Source organism: Manis pentadactyla, chromosome 8 (assembly GCF_030020395.1).
Source record: "Manis pentadactyla isolate mManPen7 chromosome 8, mManPen7.hap1, whole genome shotgun sequence".
Lineage (NCBI taxonomy): Eukaryota > Metazoa > Chordata > Mammalia > Pholidota > Manidae > Manis > Manis pentadactyla.
The window spans coordinates 1,716,768-1,737,874 of record NC_080026.1 but is presented as its reverse complement, the minus strand read 5'-3'; the positions used below and the strand labels follow the sequence as shown (position 1 = coordinate 1,737,874).

Below are 21,107 nucleotides of genomic sequence, written 5' to 3'. Positions count from 1 at the left end.
TTTAATTCATGCATATGAACTCATATATCCTCACAACCACGCCCTTTACACATCATAAGCCAAGTAAGGGGTGTGGAGGGTGAGGGGCGGGGAAGCCCAGCCAGCTCCGTGCTAAAAGATCCCCCATGGCTGGTGTGTGAATCATGGATCACAGTGGGAAGGTCAAAACTTGGGCATCTTTTCAGCACAAGGATGTGAGGCGACAGACTCTGTGGACTTGGGGACCACATGATGATCATCTTATCGTGTCACGTCTTGGTCATGTCTGTGTTCTCAGTGCCTTGTCCGTACCTGGCCGGAGCAGACAGCCAGTGCATATGGTTCCAGTCAGAGAGGAGGGCGGCGCCCAGGTATCAGGACCCTTGGGTAAGCCTCCACCCCCAGCTTACGTCTGCACATACCAGAACGGCACTGCAATCCTCTTAGGACACTTACTGGCCTCATTAGCGTATGTGTAAAATAAAAATGACTCTGGCTACTTCCCAGTGAGGCGTCTTGAACCAGCCTGCTATCCTGCAGACACTCAGCACAATTTTATGTGGTCTGTAATTAAGCGACAATTTTGGAGCAACCATCCCTCTGCAGTGACTGGCTTCCTAGCTTGTGACAAAAGGCAGACTTGAGAGCCGGAGCCCCCCTGGTCTTGTGGAAGCCTCTGGCAATGGGCGTTAACACTTCCCTTCTGTGTGTGGGTGTTCGTGCTTGTGCTGGAGGTGAAGTGTGTGTGGTAGAAATCTGCAGGGAGCTGCCACTAGGAGGAGGACAGAGCACTATCTCAGACGCACGTGACACCAATTGGTGTACAAAATTGCTACGAAAATGAACAACATACTAAGAAGTTGGGGAAGAAATAGATGTGCCATAAGGTGGCTCCATGCTGTCCTGGGTAACTCGTGTCCCCACACTGCCAGACCCTCAGGCAGCCCATCCACGAATCATGAACTCACTGCTTTTGCTCTAACTTTGGGAAACCAGGTCCACCACTATCAGACCTAACGGAACAGACACAGTCCTTCTTTCTGTCAATAGTTGGGACGATAATCACCTCCTGCAGTCATACTGCACAGTTACGTGCAAGAACGTTAGAGAGGCTTCATTGCAGCTTCCCCACCTACTCCATTATGCATGCTTTGATGAGTTTGAATGAAAACAGAGCCTGCTGCCAAAGAAGTGAGAAACAGCATAATAATAGCAAGAGTGATAAGACAAGGAGACTTGCAAAGTGGTTTGCAAATGGATTATGAGCTGCTTGGGAATGAAAAACAAGTTTTGGTTTAGAAACATTTCTTGTAAACTCTCTGCAATGCCTGATGATCACTGAACAGACCTAGATGCATGAAATTGGCTTTGTATCATCAAGATGGAAATAAATGCGTTTTTGTTAGTGGTCCTAGACAAACAATTTTGCATATCAATATGCAATTGTACCTACAGAGGAAACCTGGGTGGCTGGGAAGCATCATTTGAAAGGATTGACAAGGTGTCCTGTTAACATTAAAAATAGCAGCATGTAAACGGAATAGAATGAGCTAAATGTCAGGTTCTAAGGACAATCTAGTCAGAGGCCTCACTCTTCTAATTCTGCTTTATTAATACTGGAGGTTTCTGCTCAGAAATCTTCTTTCAGTCTCCTAGAGTTCCTAGAGCAGAAGGAGTGTGACATTATCGCTGGCAAGAGGTGACAGTCACCTTTTCCGGCTGGGATGAACTGCATACAGACCATCTGCACCAGGATGGGGGTGACACCCGCTCACCCTACTTCATGGCGCCTGCTTTTCTGAGCTGGAGCTTTGCACACATATGCTGATTCTCACATTAATCTTGAAAGGCAGCCACTCTCATCACCTCCTTTTTACTGATAAGGGAACATAGATCCAGAAGTGCCAAGTAGCTGTCTGGGGTCACACAGCCAGCATGTGCCAGCACTAGGATCTGGCTCCAGAGCATGTCCTGTGCCCACTAGTCATCCCTGTGTTGGATGAAAAGAGACATCTGGGGAAGGCTGGGCAGGCAGAAGGCTGGCGGCCACGAGGAGCAGCGGGAGGTTGTGCGAGGCAGGGATGCTCAAGCCCAGGTAAGCTTAGACGTGGGCGCAGCACCCACGGTTCCAGCTTACTGATTTAATAGTCTAAGATATATTACGGGGAGTGGGAAGACAAAAGGAGAAAGGAAGGAATTAATCTGTGATTGGGCTGTGATTTCTCAGTGCCCCAGTTACTGTGAACATACTGGGGTGTGTGTGTAAGAGAGGTCTAGGGGCTCATCACAACCTGTCCCCCATTTTTCACCAAGGAACTCACAGCCCCACTGGGACATCCAGGAAATGCCATGACGAGTGTCATGGTGGAAACTGAAAATAAAATGAGAGCACAGAGGGATCTCCCCGAACTGCAGGGATCCCAAATTTACCAGGCAGTGTTGTCCAGAGAGACAGAACCAAGGGATGAAATATATGTATACATATGAGAGAGGCTGATTTCAGGAATGGTCTCACATGACTGTGGAGGCATGGTGAACCCCAAATCTGCAGGGCAGGCCAGCAGGCTGGAGACGCAGCAGAGCTCTTCTCCTGCCACAGGCCTAGCCTCATAGCAGGGAACCTGCAGAGGGGTCCGTTGTTCCTCTGGCCAGAACCTGTGGAGTAAGGCCCTGCTTCACATGTGCTCACGCTCTGCGCACACCGCCCTCACAGCTCCCACCTCCCACCATCCGGAAGCCTGGATAGAGTCCAGTCATTTTCCCCCGCCTTCTTCGGACACATCTTTAAACAGACTAACAGGGCTATTTTCCAGTTGCCCCCGAGATGCACTTCCCCTTCTGCAGCTTCTCAGAGGCCAGGGTGCCTGCCTGAAGCGCGGCACTCGCAGGTGCTCCTGCCTTCGGAGTTCCGGCTGGGTTTGCTCAGCGGAGGCGCAGGCAGGGCCTGGAAGGGGCAAGGCAGGCTGCGGCCATTGCCACGCTCCTTGCTGGCTGTGCCCACATGGGGGTCACAGGTCTCCAAGGCCGGCCCCTCCCTCCTCCTATCTGTGGGCCTGATGGTGGTGGGGGCCAGCTCAGGAGAAGGGTCCACCTCCTGTGACTTCCTTCCGTACGCCCAGACCTTTGCAAACAGTCCCTAACTGGAGCTGATCTCACAGACCCGATGTCCTCAAGGCAGGGGACAGTGCTGACGTCTACAGGCGACAAGGCTGATACGACATGTTGCTAGGGCCCAGGGAGCTGCTCCTCTTTCATGCGGAGACGCAGAAGCCGTCTGCATGCTCCACAGCTGTCTGTGATGAAACCACGCCCTCCCTTCCCGGTCGGAGGCGGCAGATCTCCTCCCAGGGGAGTTCAGGCCCTGGGCCTTCGGCAGCTCTTGCTGCCCCTGGTCAAGCCAGCTCGACCCTTTTCTCTTCTGCTCATGAGGGTGAGGGTGAGTTCATCAGTTTCGTGAGCTGCCCCGTGTGCTAAACCAGCCACTCATTTGGCGAGTTTGTGACCACGAATAAGCAGGCTCGTGGGTCCCTGGGACTTAGACCCCAGCATCCATCTGCTCCCCTGGGAGCGCCTTCCTCTGACCCTTCTTCTGGCTGGAAGCAGGCCACCTCCTGCTCCCCATCCAGGTTCAGAGACGTCGCCTGTCCCCCTGGTGGCCCTTCCACTCCACAGGAGTGGGATAGGTGTCCCCTCAGGGGCTCCCAACACGCTGTGCACACCCTGTCATTGTCCCTATGTTCTATTTTAATTGCTGCCACGTCTGCTATGTGATGAACTGTGAAGGAGACTGAAATAATAGGGTCATGGGTTGAACTGTGTCCCCACAAAGACATGTTGCTGTCCTGACCTTGGTCCCTGTGAATGTGACCTTAAAATTAGAAATAGCTTCTTTGCAAATGTAACCAAGTTAGGCTGAGGTCATACTGCACTGAGGCAGGTCCTAATTCAACAGGACAGTGTCCTTATGAGAAGAGGGAGACGGACACACAGACAGAAGAGAAGGTCACATGAGACTATGTCTCATGGAGGCAGCGTGATGACCTCTGGGGGACAGAGCTGGAAATGCTGCCACACGCCTGGGGATGCCCACGGGCCAGACAGTCCCCAGAAAACTAGAAGCTGGGTGAGGCCAGGAGGGATACCCCCCTTTGGGTTTTGGAGTGAGTGTGGCCCCGTGGGCACCTTGGTATTGGACTGCCAGCCTCAAGAACCATGAGACAGGTGCTTCTGGGGATTTATAAGCCACTCAGCTTGCAGGGTTTGTTACTGCAGCCCGAAGACGCTAACGCAGACAGTGCCCTCAGCAGTCTGCCCAGTGCCTGAAATGCACAAATTCACGCTGAGCTGAACTGAACAGTCAATCATTTATAGAGATGTTAAATGGGTGTTCTGCAAAAGCTTCCTCTCCGTCTTCCTCATCCATAATCCACTCAGGCGCCCGAGGAAGCCGGAGCCTCCCTTTTGCCACCCTGTGTCGGCATGAAGTGGCTCAGCACACAGCCGGGGGTGGGGCGCTCTGTCTGCGGAGGCCTAGGTCGGGTTCCTCTTGTCAGGAGCCCAGTTGCTGGCTGGCCGCTCCTACTTACTGGCCACCTTGCGCCCTGCAGAGGCCACACTGCCTTTCACTGAAGGGACAGTTGCTGCTCACTGTAGGGGACCTGCTCTCCCCAGGATCACCCTGTGGCAGGCGAGATGCAGATGCAGATCTGCCCGGAGGGGTAAGGTGCTGCCTTGCCCATGAGAATGGGGAGCTGATGTTCCCCAGGACATGCTGGGAAGAGAGACACAGTGGGGATTCAAATGGACTGTTTCCACAGCTAGACCCTGTCCTGCCCACATGGCATTTGTTTGCAAGTCTCTATGACTTTGTGGGAGAAACTTCCCCATTTTCTGTTCAACTGGACCTCCCAAGGGATTGTAAACGGACGGCTGTGAGGCACCCTGGCCTCAGGTCCTTATCTGACATTGGATGTGCAGCCTGGCCAGGAGCCCTCTGCCCTCACATTCAAGGTGATACAAGGTACAGGAGGAGAACCCCGCCTCCCGGTCCTGCGCTGCCTGCTCTCCTTGGGCCAGTACCCTAGGGGTGCCACTGGGAGAAGAGCGGCTTTGCGTTTCCAGAAACTGGGGTCAAGCACGGTACAAAACAAGCCTCACGCCCTCCCCAGACAACACACCCTTGTCGGTTTCCTCCCTCTCGTCCCTGAGCCACTTGGCCGCATTTTAATTGGTGTCAAAAGTGACCCATCCTGGAGAACTTTTAACTTTTACAAATATAAAACTATGTATTTGATTATCATTATATGTATGTATTAGACATGTTTTTCAATTAAATATGATAATTATATAATTCAGGCTACACAAAGGTTTGCTTTTATGTCCATATGTATTTTAGAAAAACCAAAAATCTACATATTTTACAACTGCCTGTAACCAAAGTAACATATTTCAAAGGAATGCCCTATCACACATAACAAAGCCTTTCAACCCTTGCAATTCCTCCACGACCACGTCAGCAAGACAGCAGCCTTTACGTACAGGTGAAGATTCATCATGAGCCATTCCTGAGAAAATATCAATCCTGACAGGTGTCTATCCTGCAGGAGGCAGAGTTCTGGGTCAATGGGAATCACCTGTAATTACCATATATTTCAATTTCAAAGGTATAAGGACAAGTTCTATGCTTATCTATTCAAGATTTTAAAATATGTATTTAAAAAACACACATTCATAGGAAAAACACATATGCATTCATTGCAGAAAGTGCCAAGGCAAATCTAACCCAAACGAGTGACAACGGTCATCTCTGGACTGTGGTTTAAGGTGCCTTCAACAGGATCTTTACACTTTTCTTTTTTTCCGTAAATTTTCAATAATCAGTATCAGTTTCTCTTAGAGCAAAAATAAAAACAAAACCTGAGTGACACAAAGTCTGAAGTGCCTGATGGTCTTGTTTGCTCGGAGCCCTGACCGTCAGTCCCAGGACTGCTGCCCTGAGCAGCAGTGAGCTCCTGCCTACGTACCATAGAGATGAACATGCCCACCTCAGATTTTTGTTGTGAGGATTCAAAGAGAAGATATTTGCAAATTCTCAGCTGAGGCCCCAGAGCTGGTAGGAGCTGAGTGATTACACGCGGTTCCTCCTCAGCAGGCACTCATCTCCTCCACCTGAAGCTGGAGCCACGTCGCTTCCTCCGTTTATTGGTAAAATGTGGACAGGGGCGATTTGCATCAGCACCATGGGGAGACCTCAGTAAAAGTGCATTGACTGCATTAGGATTTCTGGGGCTCGGGAATCTACAGTTTTAGCAAACATCACTGGAGAGCCATGGCTATATTTTGAAAATAACTGAGATCCACTGAGAAGCCCAGTTCTTGAGCTGGTTGATACACATTATAGGTGACCCCACCCACAAAAAGGAAGCAGTTTCTAATGATGCTGAAGGGCTGCTGAGAGGCAGCAGCACGTGCATTGTGGAGAGACATATTCTGGAAAGGCAATGAAACGGCATCTAGCATTTACTGCAGACAAGAGAGGCCCTTTTTATTCAGATGGGCAAGTTGCTCAGCGCTCATAATCATTCCTTCAGCAATGACCTGCTTGCATTCCTGCAGGGACACTGCCTGGTGCTCCTCCCGACTCATGCGCCTATGCCTCACTTCTGCCCAGGGCTCTGTGTGGCCATGGAGAGGGCTCTGTGGCTGTGGTGGCCTTGAGGACTCCATGAGCCTTGACAGGCCTCTACTTTTCTGCTTCATTTTATGATTCTGCTGGTGTTTCAGAAGGCCAGTGCTTGACACAGACTAACAACAAAAATGTGTGTGTGTGGCAATTAGTGACCTTCACAGTGGAGGGAGGGCTGGCATTGCTGTAGTTTTAAATAAATATGACACAGGTTTGTGCTTTGAAGAGCTAGCTTTCAGAACAAATCAGTGATCATACAGTGTTGCTAAACCCCATTACAATGGGCTCTTCCGATGCCCTTCTCTGCTTGAGAGAGAAGTGGAAAGACATTTATGAGATTGATGGGAAGATGGAAATGGCTAACTTTTCTGTGAGGCATCTACTGGTTAACTGGTTATAGTTCCTCCAGTATGTGTTTGTGTCTAACGTTCAATTCTAGGAGGTAGGAACTGCTATTCCCACTTCACTGATGAGCAGAAGCCCAGAGAGAATCTGGGGTCACTCTGTTCTTGGGGCCATGAATCATTTCCCCACTTCCTGTCAGGGCTTCCCATTGACATGGAGCTTCATTTTCTTGTTCATCTGCTTGTCCCCTTTTCTCTGTTTTTAAGTTTTAAGAGACAGCATATCCGTGGCCGAGTTCTACAGAAACTGTTTGGTAGTTAATTCTTGGTTTGGAGGGACGTCATCAAGGCCATTGGCAAGTTCTCTACTGTCATGAAAATAACATGGCTGCTAATTTGATTGTTAAATACTGTTTTCCCCTCCCTTTAAACTTCTAGCGACACGTGTCCCCTTGAGGAGGCCCTACCTTGCCGGGCACTGTCGCACAGCCAGGTCGGGCAAGCGCAGGACTCTGGCCCCTTACCTGTGACGTCGCAGTACACCTGGAGAGGTCCCAGCGGCCCGCTGCCGTCCGAGTCGATGTGGAAGAAGCCAGCCGTGTGCCCTTGGTGCCTGTACACCTCGCAGGACTGCTCGTAGAGGGCTGGAGAGACACAGAACAGGAGACAGGAAGCTTTCCTTGGCTCTGCATGTAGCTGCGGAGGGACCAGCGACTCCTGCTTGTATTTACTTCCAAGGCTGATTTCTCTCCCTTCCCCTACGGCTATGACTTTGCCCCCAAACCACAACAGACCAGTGTCCCAGTACTTGACACAGTCATGCCCCCTGCCCGTCCTCACAAGACTCTTCTAAATGGCTCAGAGGCTACAGCCTCCAAAAAGAGCCCCCTTGCCTCCTCTTGGCCCTTCCCTACACGGACGCGAGTCCGGGGTGCCCACAGGTGTACTGAGCTGGGGTCATCCCACACGGCCCTGTCTCCCCAGTGGTCACAGAACCGTAAGAGCAGGGAACACGCGCTGTCCGACGCTATGTTCCAGCACAGTGCCATGCTCACAGCAAGGGTTCAGCCCTGTTTGGATAGGGGATGAAAAAGTGCACAAATATATGGCCACGACTTTTTATCAACTAAAGTAAATGACTATATCTTATCTCTATACACCCAGAGCACTGCAGCTAACATATGGTAGGTGCCCCGTCAAGTGCAGTCCACTCTGACTTAACAAGCATCTTCCGAGCTCCTAGCATGTGTCAGCAGTGCAGGGGTGACCAGATGTCAGACCGTGAACGAGGCCATCGGTCTGTCCCTTGCAAAGCTCACGGCCTGGCTTTAGCCACAAAGTCTTTATGGGCTCGTAGGCAGACCCAGGTGCCCTGAGATAGCGCTCTCTGGCTGATCTACAGGTATGATCTACATAAGCCTCCCGACACCAGCTTGAATGAGCTGGGCCGGGTGTAAAGGAGGCATCTGCTGTCTCACACATGAGAATGCAGAACCTGGTCTGATCTTGAGACAAAACGGTGCCACTCGGAACAGCGGGTACACATCCAGTTATGTCACCCTCCCCCGCTTAAAATGCTTCCGTGGCTCCCAACAGGTTTACAGACATGGCACCAGATCCTCGCCTTGGCCAGCATGCCTGTGACGAATGCCCCATCCCAGGGGGGACGAAGCTGCAGTTTGTCATGATCAAGTGTGAGGGGCGCCTCAAGTAACTCACTACCAGGCCTAGAGCTCGAGAGGGCTTGACATTTCATAAATTAGAGAGAATTCAAGGCTATCCTCGGAGCCATGCGATTCTCTCCTGCAGCCGTACACACTTTCTGGAGCGGAGTCAGTCTGCACCCAGGGACTGAGCACGGCTTTCAGCTCATTCTGCCCGACTTGGGCGTGTGCTACGCATGGAAGTCGGCTCCATGTGCCTTGCCCACTCCACCGCCCGATGCCTCGCACACGCCCAGGGTGATCCATGGAAAGGAGTCGCTGCTGACCTCACAGGGGAAGATCACCCAGGCAGCTTGTGGGGGTCAGACGTGACCCTGGGATCGGACAAGGTGGCTGTGCACCGCAGCGCCCCTTGGAGCCCTGTGGGGGCTCGGCGGCAGTTCTTCCTGCACGCTCAGCAGCCTTTGAGGCTGCTCCTCTGATCCACGCCCCCTGGCATTCACACCCTGATCGCGGGTTCACGCCCTCTCTAGAGTGTGGGCTGCATGCATGGACCTGCTCCTAAGAGAACAGGACCAAAGTGAGGGATGTCACTTCCTAGACTAGGTCACTGCAAGGCTGAGGCTTCCATCTGGGGGGGAGGTGGTGCTCCTGGATTCCTCGACCGGGAGAAGCCCACTGCTGTGCCCCAGCAGCCCTGCAGAGAGGCCCGTGCGCGGGCTTGGAGCTTGGAGGCAGGCCACTGAGTGAGCCCCAAAGAAGCCTCCACAGTTAAACTCAGAGGACCCCGGCCCTGGCTGACATCCTTACTGCAGCTCAGGAGAGACGGAGCCAGAACCACCCAGCTAGGCTGCTCCAGACACAGAGAAACTACCACGGGATAGTGCCCGTCATTTCCAGATGCTATAATTCATCGTGCAGAAAGAGCCGGCTGACAAATTCTCAAAGCACTCATTTTCTCATGTGGCCATAGGTATAAAAAAAGCTTACCTCAGGCAATAGTGAGGATTCAGAACATACCCGTGTTCCGTATTAGGCACAGTGCTCGCTGCAGAGCACGTCCTTGGTAAGCAGTAACCATTACCACTGCTGTTATTATTACCTTGTTCATGCCACATCGCCTCTGTCAGTTTTTTCTCTACTTGTTTCTTTTTTTGTAAGTTTTTGTAATGAATCGCAAGGCTTGTTATGAAAAACCTATAGGCCCTACCTCCCTTCTGTGCGAGGGTGATGCTTTTTAATTTAATTCTTAGTTCACTTTGGGGTGCCTACTGTATCTAGCGAGCATATCCACATCTTAAGTGTTGCTGTTCCAACTTGTCTACCGCTCACCAATGCGGAAGAGGAGGATGTAGGTTGCCACCATTCCCCCACTCGGAGAACTTCCCGTCCGCCACACGTCCAATCGGATTGTAATTTCAGTCAGATCATGATTATGTTTACGGTGACAGGACAGCACACGTACTATTCGCTGATACCAAACTTTATAATGTGATTACTTTTCTTTCCGAAATAAACAGATTTCTTACAATTAATAATCACCCTGTTCCCTCATTTGTCTAATTTTCTATGCGTATACCACCAAGTTAATTCTGAATTCATTAACACTTCTCTAAAATATCTTCCAAAATATTCAGGTAAAATCTCATATAAATGATACCTGTTGGGAGAGAGAGAAAGAAAGAATGGGGGAGGGGACCAGGATGTCAGCTGGTATGGGTATTTATATTTTTAACTTTGAAACAATACAGATGTTTTAAATTATTAAACACAAAATTAAATCTAATAGAAGAAGAAGAGCAATTCCTAAACATTGAAAGGAAATTAAACCAAATTAATTTAACTAGGAATTCTTTCAGTGATATTAAAATTCAGTATTTTCTTTTTAACTTCTTAAAATAAGAGAATTTCAGATATGTGCAAAGGATAGAGAGTAATAAAAGGGACCCGATTTTACTACAAGAGCCACCAAATTATCGATACTTGGCTAATCTCAGTTACCCTTGGCGGGCGACAAAATCCTTCACAAGTGACTTAAAATGACAGTCGTTCCCTGATTGTGCAGATCAGCAGTTTAGGCCTAGCTGGGCGGCCCTGTCCAGCCCAGGGGGTCCTGCGGGGGCTGCCCATTCCTCCAGGCAGCTGCAGGTCCTGGCGCTTGCAGACCCTGCTGGCATGCTTAGGTTCTCCCGCCGTGGGGTCTCATCCCCTCGCCTTGAACGACTTCCTTGTCCAAGGCACCATGGTCACCAGGAAGCAAGCACCTGTCAGGCGTCTGGCTGAAGCCAGGAACTGAGCCAGCCAGACCCCAAGCAGAGCCCGCCGAGGACCTAACAGGAAACGGGCTGTAGGGCAGAAGCAGACTGTGTTGGCTTCATGGCGCAGGGTAACAATGAGTGTAATGCGAGCCTCTAAGAGGGTTTGTTTTGCTAAGACACTGCGATTTGGGGCTGCTCGCTAACTCAGGTAGCCTACCATTCCCAATGTACTTTCTCCTTAAACTTTGGTTCATCAACTGGGGAGTCCCTGAGGGCAAAGCCTGGTAACAAGTGTTCTTATATATGGATACTGTAAATAAGCTCATAAAACATAAGGACTTTGTCTAAAGACACACCAGCCAGTAAATGTTTGATCTAATTCTATAACCCCTTTTTCATTTATTAGCAGGAATACTTGATAAAAATAAACATCTCTCATCAATTATTTGTGTTACCTAAACTACAAGATTGTATGGGAAAAGCTTTCTCTTTCATGCATTGATTTCAAAACACTGAAGATGTTCCCTAGATTCTTCTAACTGTGGCCAATGAGAATATTTTTAATTTTGTTATGAATTCATAAGTTTAGACATATTTGAAATTAAAACAGTAATTTGACTTGTAGGAAACAATAGGATATACCTATCAGAAAAAGAGAAAACATAATTAAAAAATACATTAAATAGACTTATTTTTAAATAATGTTATTAGTGATTTCATAAGTTGATATACATATATTACAAGAAAAAGCTAATAACTAATTATGTTATTGGCAACAGAAACCAAAATTTACAGATAGACTGTAAAGTGTAAAAAAATTCTGGAAAATTATTCAATCTTAATTTGAGTTGGTCTTATCAGTATGAACTCATTACTTAATATTTTATTGACATATTTCCATGATTGGACTTCTGAGATGCTAGATGCACACTAGTGCATGGACAGGGGTCTCCACAGTTGTCCACTAGAAAGAAAGGTTTTACTGAGCCTATGTTTGGAACAGGATGCAATTAGAATGCTTTGTTTTGCCTGAAAATAAGAAAGCTATCAAAAATTGGAGTTATGTCAAAATGACACATGAGCCAATATGATAGAACAATCTGGGTATCAAAACAACTGGTCAGTGTGATGCATTTATATATGCAAATATATACAATATACTAGTTCACTGTCTACATGTATGTGTATATATATATGTATGTATCTGTGCATCTTCTATCATCTACCTGTTTAAGGCCATTGGTCACCTCTGCAGGTTGCTAGGAATAGAATCATACTCTGAAAATTGGCAAGAATTAGCTCATATTCTGTCTTTTTAGTATGGACTGTATTTGATGGTGACCTAATATTCCATGAAAAATATAAATGGATGGAGGACTTTGTAGTGCACAGATTAAGTTAAAAATATCCAAACTCATGGATCAATCTCAGCAACCCCCAAAGTGACTGTTAAGGTTCCTATAATGTGATGTGTTAAGAAAAACAGCACTGTCTACCACCTGCCCGGCATTTGAAGCTGAATCTAATTAAGCCCTGAGATTTACACACTAAATTACCATACAAGGCCAAGAAACATGCTTCCCGACACTCTAAGGACACAATGAAGTCCATAACATGGGAACATCTCACTCAGTTTCTTCAACAAATAAATGCCAAAAAGGGACAGGGATTCAGGAGGCATATCAAACACTATGTGTGGACATTGGATCCTGATTCAGATAAAGCAACACAGAGAAATAAAAACAAAATAAACAATAAGAAACTAAGACAACCATAAAAAATAAAATCAGATTTAATATCAGATTATATCAATAAGGGATTTTAAATTTCATTGGTTATGATCATGGTAATGTGGTTTCGTTTCAAAAGCTGAAGGGCTCTTCTTTGTTAGAAGAATATACTGAGACATTTTTAGGGAAAATGATCCATCAAAAAAAAAATTTAAGGGAGAGAGTAGGAACAAACAGCAGATATTGGTAAGCCTGAACTTTACAGATGGGTACATGGGGGGAAATTGTACTATTCTGTCTTTTCATCTATGTTTGTTGTCTTTTAATGTTTAGACATTAAAAAATGTCTCTAATAATAAATATTTGTCTTAATATTTAGGCATTTCAGGTATTCTGTGGGTTTCAACCTCTTTGAAAAATGACCTTCTGTATCCTTCTGACTGCCTGCGGTATGGACACGAGTCCCCATCTGCTGCTTGGCCGTCTCCTGGTCTCCCCTGACCACCAGGCTGCCATTCCCCCTGGAAACCAGCTTTCTCACTCAGCTAGTCCCCTTGAAACCCATGTTTCATGTGTCAACAGTTCATCCACTTCATTGGGGCATAGTATTCCGTGGTACGGATACACCACAGTCCGTTTAACCACTAACTGTCAGCCAATACCTTGAAGGATTTTGGGTTATTTCTAGTTCTGGACTATCTCAGTCATAGCATTTCTAAATTCTCTACAATGCATTTTTTCCCTTCTGAATATTCTTTTTTAAATACCATGCAACTCTTCATTCATTGATGCCATATATCTCTAGTTTTCCAAGAATATTAGTTATAATATAGTCTCCTGGTGTGGTTTGTTGTCTGTGTTAATGTGCGCGCGCGCGTGTGTGTGTGTGTGTGTAGTTGGTTTATTTATTTTGTGCTTGTTTTGGTCTCTTCCTTACCTTTAATGTTGGACCCTTTCCTGGGATGTCAGGGCATCTTCTGCAGCCCTCTCATATTTAACAGTGGTCTCTAAAACACTGATTGCTCTAAGCAAACTGTCTGCCCTACACATTTTGTGAGAAATCCTTCAAGACATGTAGTGCCTTGAGGTATTTTCTCTTGGTCTTGTTAGATTCTGTGATGTAGGGAATATTCTCCACAGGATCTGGAAGGTGGAGGCAAACAGCTCTCACACTCATTGTAAGCCTGTAAGGTCAGCACCGGGCACGGGATGCTCCTGTAGATCGCACTTGTCCATTGTCTTCCGACTTACACTGTCAGCATGCGGCAGCCCACCCAGCCCGTGGCTACTCCAGACGGGCCACCTCCTCCTTCGGTGTCCCTAAATCCTGTCCATGTGCATGTTTAGATCTCTTCTGCTCACCCCATTACCAGCTGTGAAGGTCTGGCTGTGGTAGGAGTCCAGGGGCTTCTCTGACAAGCCACTGACCGAGAGCCATTTAAAAACAGGAGTACGATTTACTGTCATCTATGTGGAGTTGTAGCAAGAAGTACATGTGAATACGTTTGTTCAGTCTACCAACTCTTCCAGCTACTTGTTTAATTGTTCTCCCTACACTGCTCGCCTGATACACCGCATACCAAGCTCTCCGCACACATTTACTGAGAACCGAGTAATTCTTCAGTAACTGCAGCCTAGGCTCTCAGAAAACTAAGCAAGAAAGGCGTGGCTCTGGATCTCACATAATCCAGGGTCTTAAACTTTCAAACATGAACCCCAATACAGACCAAAGGATTTAAAAGACCAATTTCAATTAAAGAAAAAGGTCCTTAAACTGCCTCCTAAAAAACAGCAGGATTATATGGTTTCTCTAGGGAGTCTCATAAAGAGTAGATAATCCAAATGCTACTTTCCCAAAGCACAGAAAAAGAAATATTCCAAGTGTGTTTTATGGGGTACAGATAACGGTGACCCCCCTAAATCTACCAAATATCTCATGAAAACGGAACTACATACTCATCGATGCATATCAATAAATATGCACATAAAATTGGGCAAATAGAACCCGACAGCATATTTTAAAAGGACACAACGACCAAGTTAGGGGCTTAATCCAAAAATTAGATAAGAGAGGTTCAATATTAGGAAATTTATTAGCATATATATATACAGCATATATATATATATATATCATAGTAATAATAAAGCTGAGGAGAAAAATTATGTGATCATCTCCACTTTTAAAAAGATTGATGTGTCTTACACAAGTTCTAAATTGCCACTGGAGGTTGTCTGTGGCAGAGCCATCACCGTTCCTGATGGGAAAACAGAAGCAGCTCTATCCACGACAAGCTCTGTCTCCATCGATCAGCAACTCATAAACAGGGGGCTGCGTGTTAAGGCCTAATATTATGGCTGCACATAAAGACATGTGCTCATCAAAGACCAGCATCTTGACGGACAAACTAAGACCCTTTAGAACAGGTTTTTATATTCATATGAACAGACGTGCAATGCAGCTGGACAGGGCAGATGGACCACTGTTTTCACATTTAAGGACAATAGTCTGAATCTAGTTCTGGCAGCTAATTTACTGCCTAAGGTACAATTTGAAACGTCCTTGTAATGCCCATTCTCATTAAAGATAATGACAGTGTTCAGACAGCAAAATAGTTTTATTTGGGCCTCACCTTTTCAAGCACCAAGGTCAGAGCTTTTCTGCCCCACTGTTTATATTCCCACTGTAAAACTATAGAACCTGACAGGAAACTTACTTACAAGACAAGTACGTATGTCTAAGCCTTTAAAAAGGTTTTAGTTCTATTCCCTTCCTTATTCCCTGTGTCCCCTAATATTTACCACATGATGACATATTTAGTTACAGATCTACATACATAGCCTACAGACATAAATAAGATCAAATTAATCATAGTAATTAAATCAACGCCTGTGAAGCATTTTGCATTTAACAGCCATTTATTTAATTAAGTTTATCAAACCCCTTATGCAGTAGGTTTGTGGGACTTTGACCTGGTTTCAGTGAAGAAAAGAAACAAAATAATATGTTAAAAATGATGGGATTGCTGAAATTAGTTCAAAAATGTGTCAGGGGATTCAATTAGAAAACAGATCTTTTGATGTCCATCCTGCATGCAGCTGGCACAGGTTGAAAACAAAAGCAGATTCAGTAACATTTTCATTACTTTAAAGGAATTTGTAGGTAGAAAGAGATCAGTGCGGCTGGAGGCTAGGGTGGGGGATGGCAGGGTGGGCGCAGCTGAGGACTTGTGAGGGGAACATACTGATTATGGCGGTGACCACACAAATCTATACATGCTGCAAAACTGCACAGAACCACACATACACACACACCACATGGGTCCCTGTCAGAATGCAGCAATCAGAATAATCTTGGTGTATTTTCTCAATGCCACTGTCCTGGGTTTGATATTGCACCACGTGTATGCAAGATGTTACTGGTGGGGGAAACTGGGTGAAGGGTACGCAGGGCTTCCTGGTACATCTTTTCATTTTTCTGCAGTGTAATGTGAATTCTTTCAAAATAAAAGATTTTTCAAAGGGAAACATGATCCAAAATTCCAATCCTAGGTTTACACTCTGAAGTAATGGAAACATACATCCCCAAAACCCTGTGCAGGATGTTCATGGAGCATTACTGTACCAGACAAAACATGGCAACAACCCACATGCCCAACAGCCAGGCTGGGGAAACAGGCGGGGTGTGGCATACAGTCAAATCAGGCAAGGTTGAGGAGTGAAGTGGGATGCGCATTGCAATGCAGAGGGGCTGTGAACCTTGAAAACACTGGGCTAAGGGAAAGAAGCCAGTCACAGCAGATCATATACTGTACAATGCACTTCTAGGAAATGTCCAAAGAAGACGAGTCAGCGAGCGTGTTGGTGGATGCCAGGGGCCCCAGGGAGGGGTTGGGAGGTGGGCCTGCAGGATGGGGAATGACTGCTCAGGGCAGGGGTTTCCCTTGGGGAAGCTGAAACGTTCTGTAACTAGGTACTGATGATGGCTGCATAGTTACGCTGATATACCAAAACCGCCACCTGTACCTGTTAAGTAGGTGAATTTATGATGTAAAAATACACGTCAATGAACCCGGAAAAAGAGGTCAGGAGGCAGGGGATTAGGTCGCAGGACAGGTCTCAGGAGGGTCCTAGGTTCCTAGGACACCCGGCACCAGAGCCCTGGTTTTGCTTACACGTGACCCACAGTGTCTGAACAGAGCAATGTACCTGCTAGATGTCTGCGTTCCACTTAACACCCACCCAGGACCACATCGATTTGCCATGTTCTTAGAAACACAGCATATTTCATGAAAATAAAGATAAATAGAATCAACAGTTGCTAAATATGAAGTATATGTATCCCACATGCCTGTCACATATCACAACATCATGACCATCTGTGATCCACTCATCTATAAAACATACAGTAATTATCCCTAATAATGTGTTATATTTAAAATAGATCTATGTAAACCTGCTTGATGGAAACCCTCCTGTGAGCCACACGTCTAGCTCTTCGTGCGCATGGACGCACAGCAGTGGCACCTCGAGGCCCGCGCCGCATGATCCTCAGAGGGCGCATGGCTTCTAGAGCAAGGGTCTGAGCCTGCTCCTCGCCCAGCAGCACCCGGCACCGCTCTGAGCGTAGTAGCCGCGCAAGTTCATGGATTCCATCCTGAATCAGCATCCCTGGGTTTTGAGTTGTACGAACTGCATTTTAACAAGATCTTCAAGTGATTCTTTTGCAAGTTAAAGCTTAAGAAGCCTTGTTCCAAAAAGAAACTTAAAAACCACACTTATTAAACAGTGATAGATAACACGAGTTTTTTGTTGTTTTTGTTTTTCTATTCTGTGCCATTTGCTGAAAACTCAAGTTCCCAGTAAGTATTGACTCACCTACAGTAGAAACAATTCCAACTTTTGCCCAGAGCTCCAAGCCTCTGTGCATTCTCCTCCTCCTTCTGTTATCTCCCCTCATGATACTGTACTTCTCTGGTGAGTAATACTCCTCATGTTTCTGTGTAAATCAGGAGCCATTAGAGATCCTACTCCGATTTGATTTTTTCTTTTTTTCATTTTAGCACTTGGTTTTTCTAGAAAGGCTTTGGAAGCTGATGGCTCTGAACTCAAACACCACTATTGATGTACAAAGACTTCACAAGTTGCTTAATCTCCTCAGTTTTATTTTCCTTGAAAGATTTCTATGAGATTTAGATGAGGTAATGTATGGAAATTGGCTGTCATGGTGCTTTACCCACAGTAGGGATTCAATAAACCAAAGCTATGCAATTGTTACCATTTGTAAGTCTTCTAAAACAAACACACAAAGAGGACTGAGCACATTCACACGGCCCTTCAGGGGCTTCCTCAGATGTGCACTGCACCCCAGCCACGTGCTAGGTAGACAGAGAGTGGTGGCGATACAAGGATGAAGAGGATTGTCCTGCTCCCAAATTTTAAGTCGGGTGAAGGAGAGTAGGTCAAGTTACACTTTCTGTTTACCTGATGTTTCACGGGAGTACACCTGGACTTCACAACCAATGGCAATTGACCCCAGAGGAGAGCTCACAGGGCATGATGAAAAAGAGAAGCTTTTAAGCAAGGAGTGTTGAGGTAAAATCCTAGCTTTGCTGCTTATGAGTTGCATAAACTAGCCTTATTACTGCTCTGAGTTTCCATCTTATCAAACTTCAGGTTTGAAATGAATTTCCAAGCAAACACGTGCATGCTCAGAACTTGTCAGCGCCTGTTCCTGCCCTTCCCCCTGCTGCACAGGAACGTCTGTCCCTCCCACGTGCGCCCACCAATACTGGCTGAGTACATCCCGCGGTGGCCGACATCCACGCATCCGGTAGGAGGAGCATCTCTGGTCAGTGAGCAACCTCTGGCACCACTGCTGGTGTGGACCACATGCCCCTTCTGCTCTGCGATTGCTGAGAACCGCGTAATAACCACACTGGCTGTTGGGGACAATGAGATGGAAGAGCAACTTCTGTCCTCCATCAGAGTCAGGAAGAGATGGATGTGTCACCATATATGACGTATTACAACACAGTTTGTGATGAGGAAATGTACAAAATCTAGTGTAAGTCTGACAAAAAGAATAGCCAGGCACCAAAGGCATTAGTGTGACAGCGCTTGAACTCAGCCTGGAAAGGGGGTTACACGTGTCCCAGGCGGACAAGCAACCTGGTGAGCCTCCCTGGCGGAGGTGAGGGTACATCGTAAGAGCGGAGGCAGGATGGCCCGGCACACGTGGGTGACTGGGGGCGGCTGAGTGGTGCTCCAGCAGAAGGGGGGCTGGGGCATCTGTGCCACTCCCCAGAGGGACCCTCAGAAGCTTCTGTGAGTGGCTCTCATGTTCTCCCATCTTCCAGCTGAACGAGGCTCCCAAGCACCTGGAAGGGGGTGGACTACAAGGCAGAAGCAGAAAGGGGCCGTAGGTGGCCGCCCTGACCAGCCACGGGCAGCGCAGGGAGGGCCCGCAGGGAGCCTTCATCTCCTAAGCCTCTGGGGCTTGGGGGCTGTCCACTGTCTAGCTGGCCCACCTTTCCCTTGCTCCTTGGCCTTCAGCCCCATTCCTGGGGATCTCTGAGTGCCCAGCCTGGTAACAAGCATTCCCACTTAAGGACGACGCCAGAGTTCCTTCCATGCACGTTCCCTGCCCAAAGCCATCCTGGCTGGTGGGAGGTGGGCCTGGAATCCGACACCACCTCCCGACTCTAAATTCCTTGCTCTCTCCTCTAAATGCTGAAGACAGACACGACTCATAAAATAATTACACTGCGGTTGTAAGTTTCTAAAACTGGTCTCAAATAGACAGAGTAATAACAGCAATCCTAGTGAAAGTTCCTTGCAGGCATCCTTGGAAATACTTACACAATATTTACCTGTCTGTATTTCATCATTATCGTTAACAAGTCCAGAATCCTTTGTGTAAAGGCCACACTGGTAAAACAAATTAATAGTTTGCATTTGCACATCTTGCTGTATGAACTGATGAATGACTATTATTTTAAGCAGTGAGAAAGACACTTTAAGATGAAAAATTTATGTCTTTTAGTATGTGCGGTCCACGTGTTATTTGACACAAAGAGCTGGACAAAAATGCCCGGAGCTACTCCTAGTGAGAGGGTATTTAATTTTGTTACTCAGGATATCTCATATCTGTCCCGGCAACATGGGAAGCCCACTTCTAGCCACATTAAATTCAAATAAATCCGTGTAGGAATTCTCCAGTATGCTTACACCCTTATCGTCATCAGTCACTGAGCACTGCTCGGACGAAATGACACGGACACCGAAGCGGCCGCCGAGCCACTCTGGGCCGCAGGCGAATTCAGTGTAAAGCTAAAGGAGCCGGTGCTTCAGGGCCCCCCTGCAAAGCTGGAAGTGGTGTCTTAGCATCTTGTTTTGGTGGTTATGCATTTGTGTACACACTGTGCGTCCATCGGGGTTCAATTAGAGAAGACGACCGCTGGAAGATACTTAGGGATCTGCCGGAGGGACCAGTTACCGGGCTCATGGCAGCTGACGAAACAGCCGTCCGTGAGGCTGTTGTCTGGGTCGGAGGCTGGAGCCTGAAGTCCCCAGTGGGGAAGGGAGGATGCGTGCGGGGTGGGGGCGTCCTAAGGGTGCGCAGAGCCCAGGGCGGGCTGAAGGCCAGGGATTGCTTGCTTGCGTCTGCCTTTCGTCATGAGTATCCTGCAGCAGCCGCCCGTCATCACCAAGCTACACACACACCCGGCCCAGGGCCGGAGGTGCAGCAGCAGCCGCAGAGGCAGACGGAGCGGGCGCGGCGCCTCCCCAACCGCAGCAGTGGGCGTCCTGCAGAAGCCGCTGCTTCCTGCCCGCCTGTCAGCCTGTGAGGATTTCCGGGCGGTCTGCCTTACGGAGAAATCTATAGGGAAGAAAATTCTGGAGAATACAGTCCAGCTGAACCAAACTGAAAACATTGTAAAGCCACGAATTTGGCAAAAGTGAGATATCTTCACTGCAGTCGGTTAAAATAAAATATTTAACTGCAAAGGTTGAGCACCATTGTCCTTCTCTGGCCCTTCCTACTGTCACCCTTCTGGTGCCAGGTGGCACTGGAGAAGCCCCAGAAGCCTCTCAGACCCAGTTGAGGGGCAGGCACACTGCGCAAACATATTCATTTGGCGGGCAGCGTGGCACCACATGGTTTGCAGCCACTGGCACTGCAGGTATCGCCAGGCACTGACTTAGGAGCAGCCCCGTGGACGCCCCTGCTGCCCCTGTACAAAGTCACGCAGCACCTTAACCAGGTGATGGGGGATGGAGGTCACGTCTCCACAGGAAAGCCGTGTGCATCACCCGGCACCTGAAGGTGTATTTTCCTGGAGAAGCCGGGCTGACGGGCACACGGGCAGAAGCTGGTCTGCGGGGAACTCCGACCCTCACATCTCGCTCGCTAAACGTGGCAAGGATTTCCCCGATTCAACCCCATT

General features: G+C 47.6%; 1 protein-coding gene across 5 annotated transcripts in view; it reads right to left on the bottom strand.

Moving 5' to 3' along the window:
- Positions 1–21,107, bottom strand: part of CNTNAP5 (contactin associated protein family member 5) — a 628,981-nt gene that overhangs the window by 203,331 nt on the left and 404,543 nt on the right. For all 5 annotated transcript variants that reach the window (XM_036884000.2, XM_036884003.2, XM_036884001.2 and 2 more), the window contains one exon: positions 7,533–7,652. In XM_036884000.2, the coding sequence (XP_036739895.2) occupies positions 7,533–7,652 (120 nt within the window). The remainder of the gene's footprint in view (positions 1–7,532; positions 7,653–21,107) is intronic.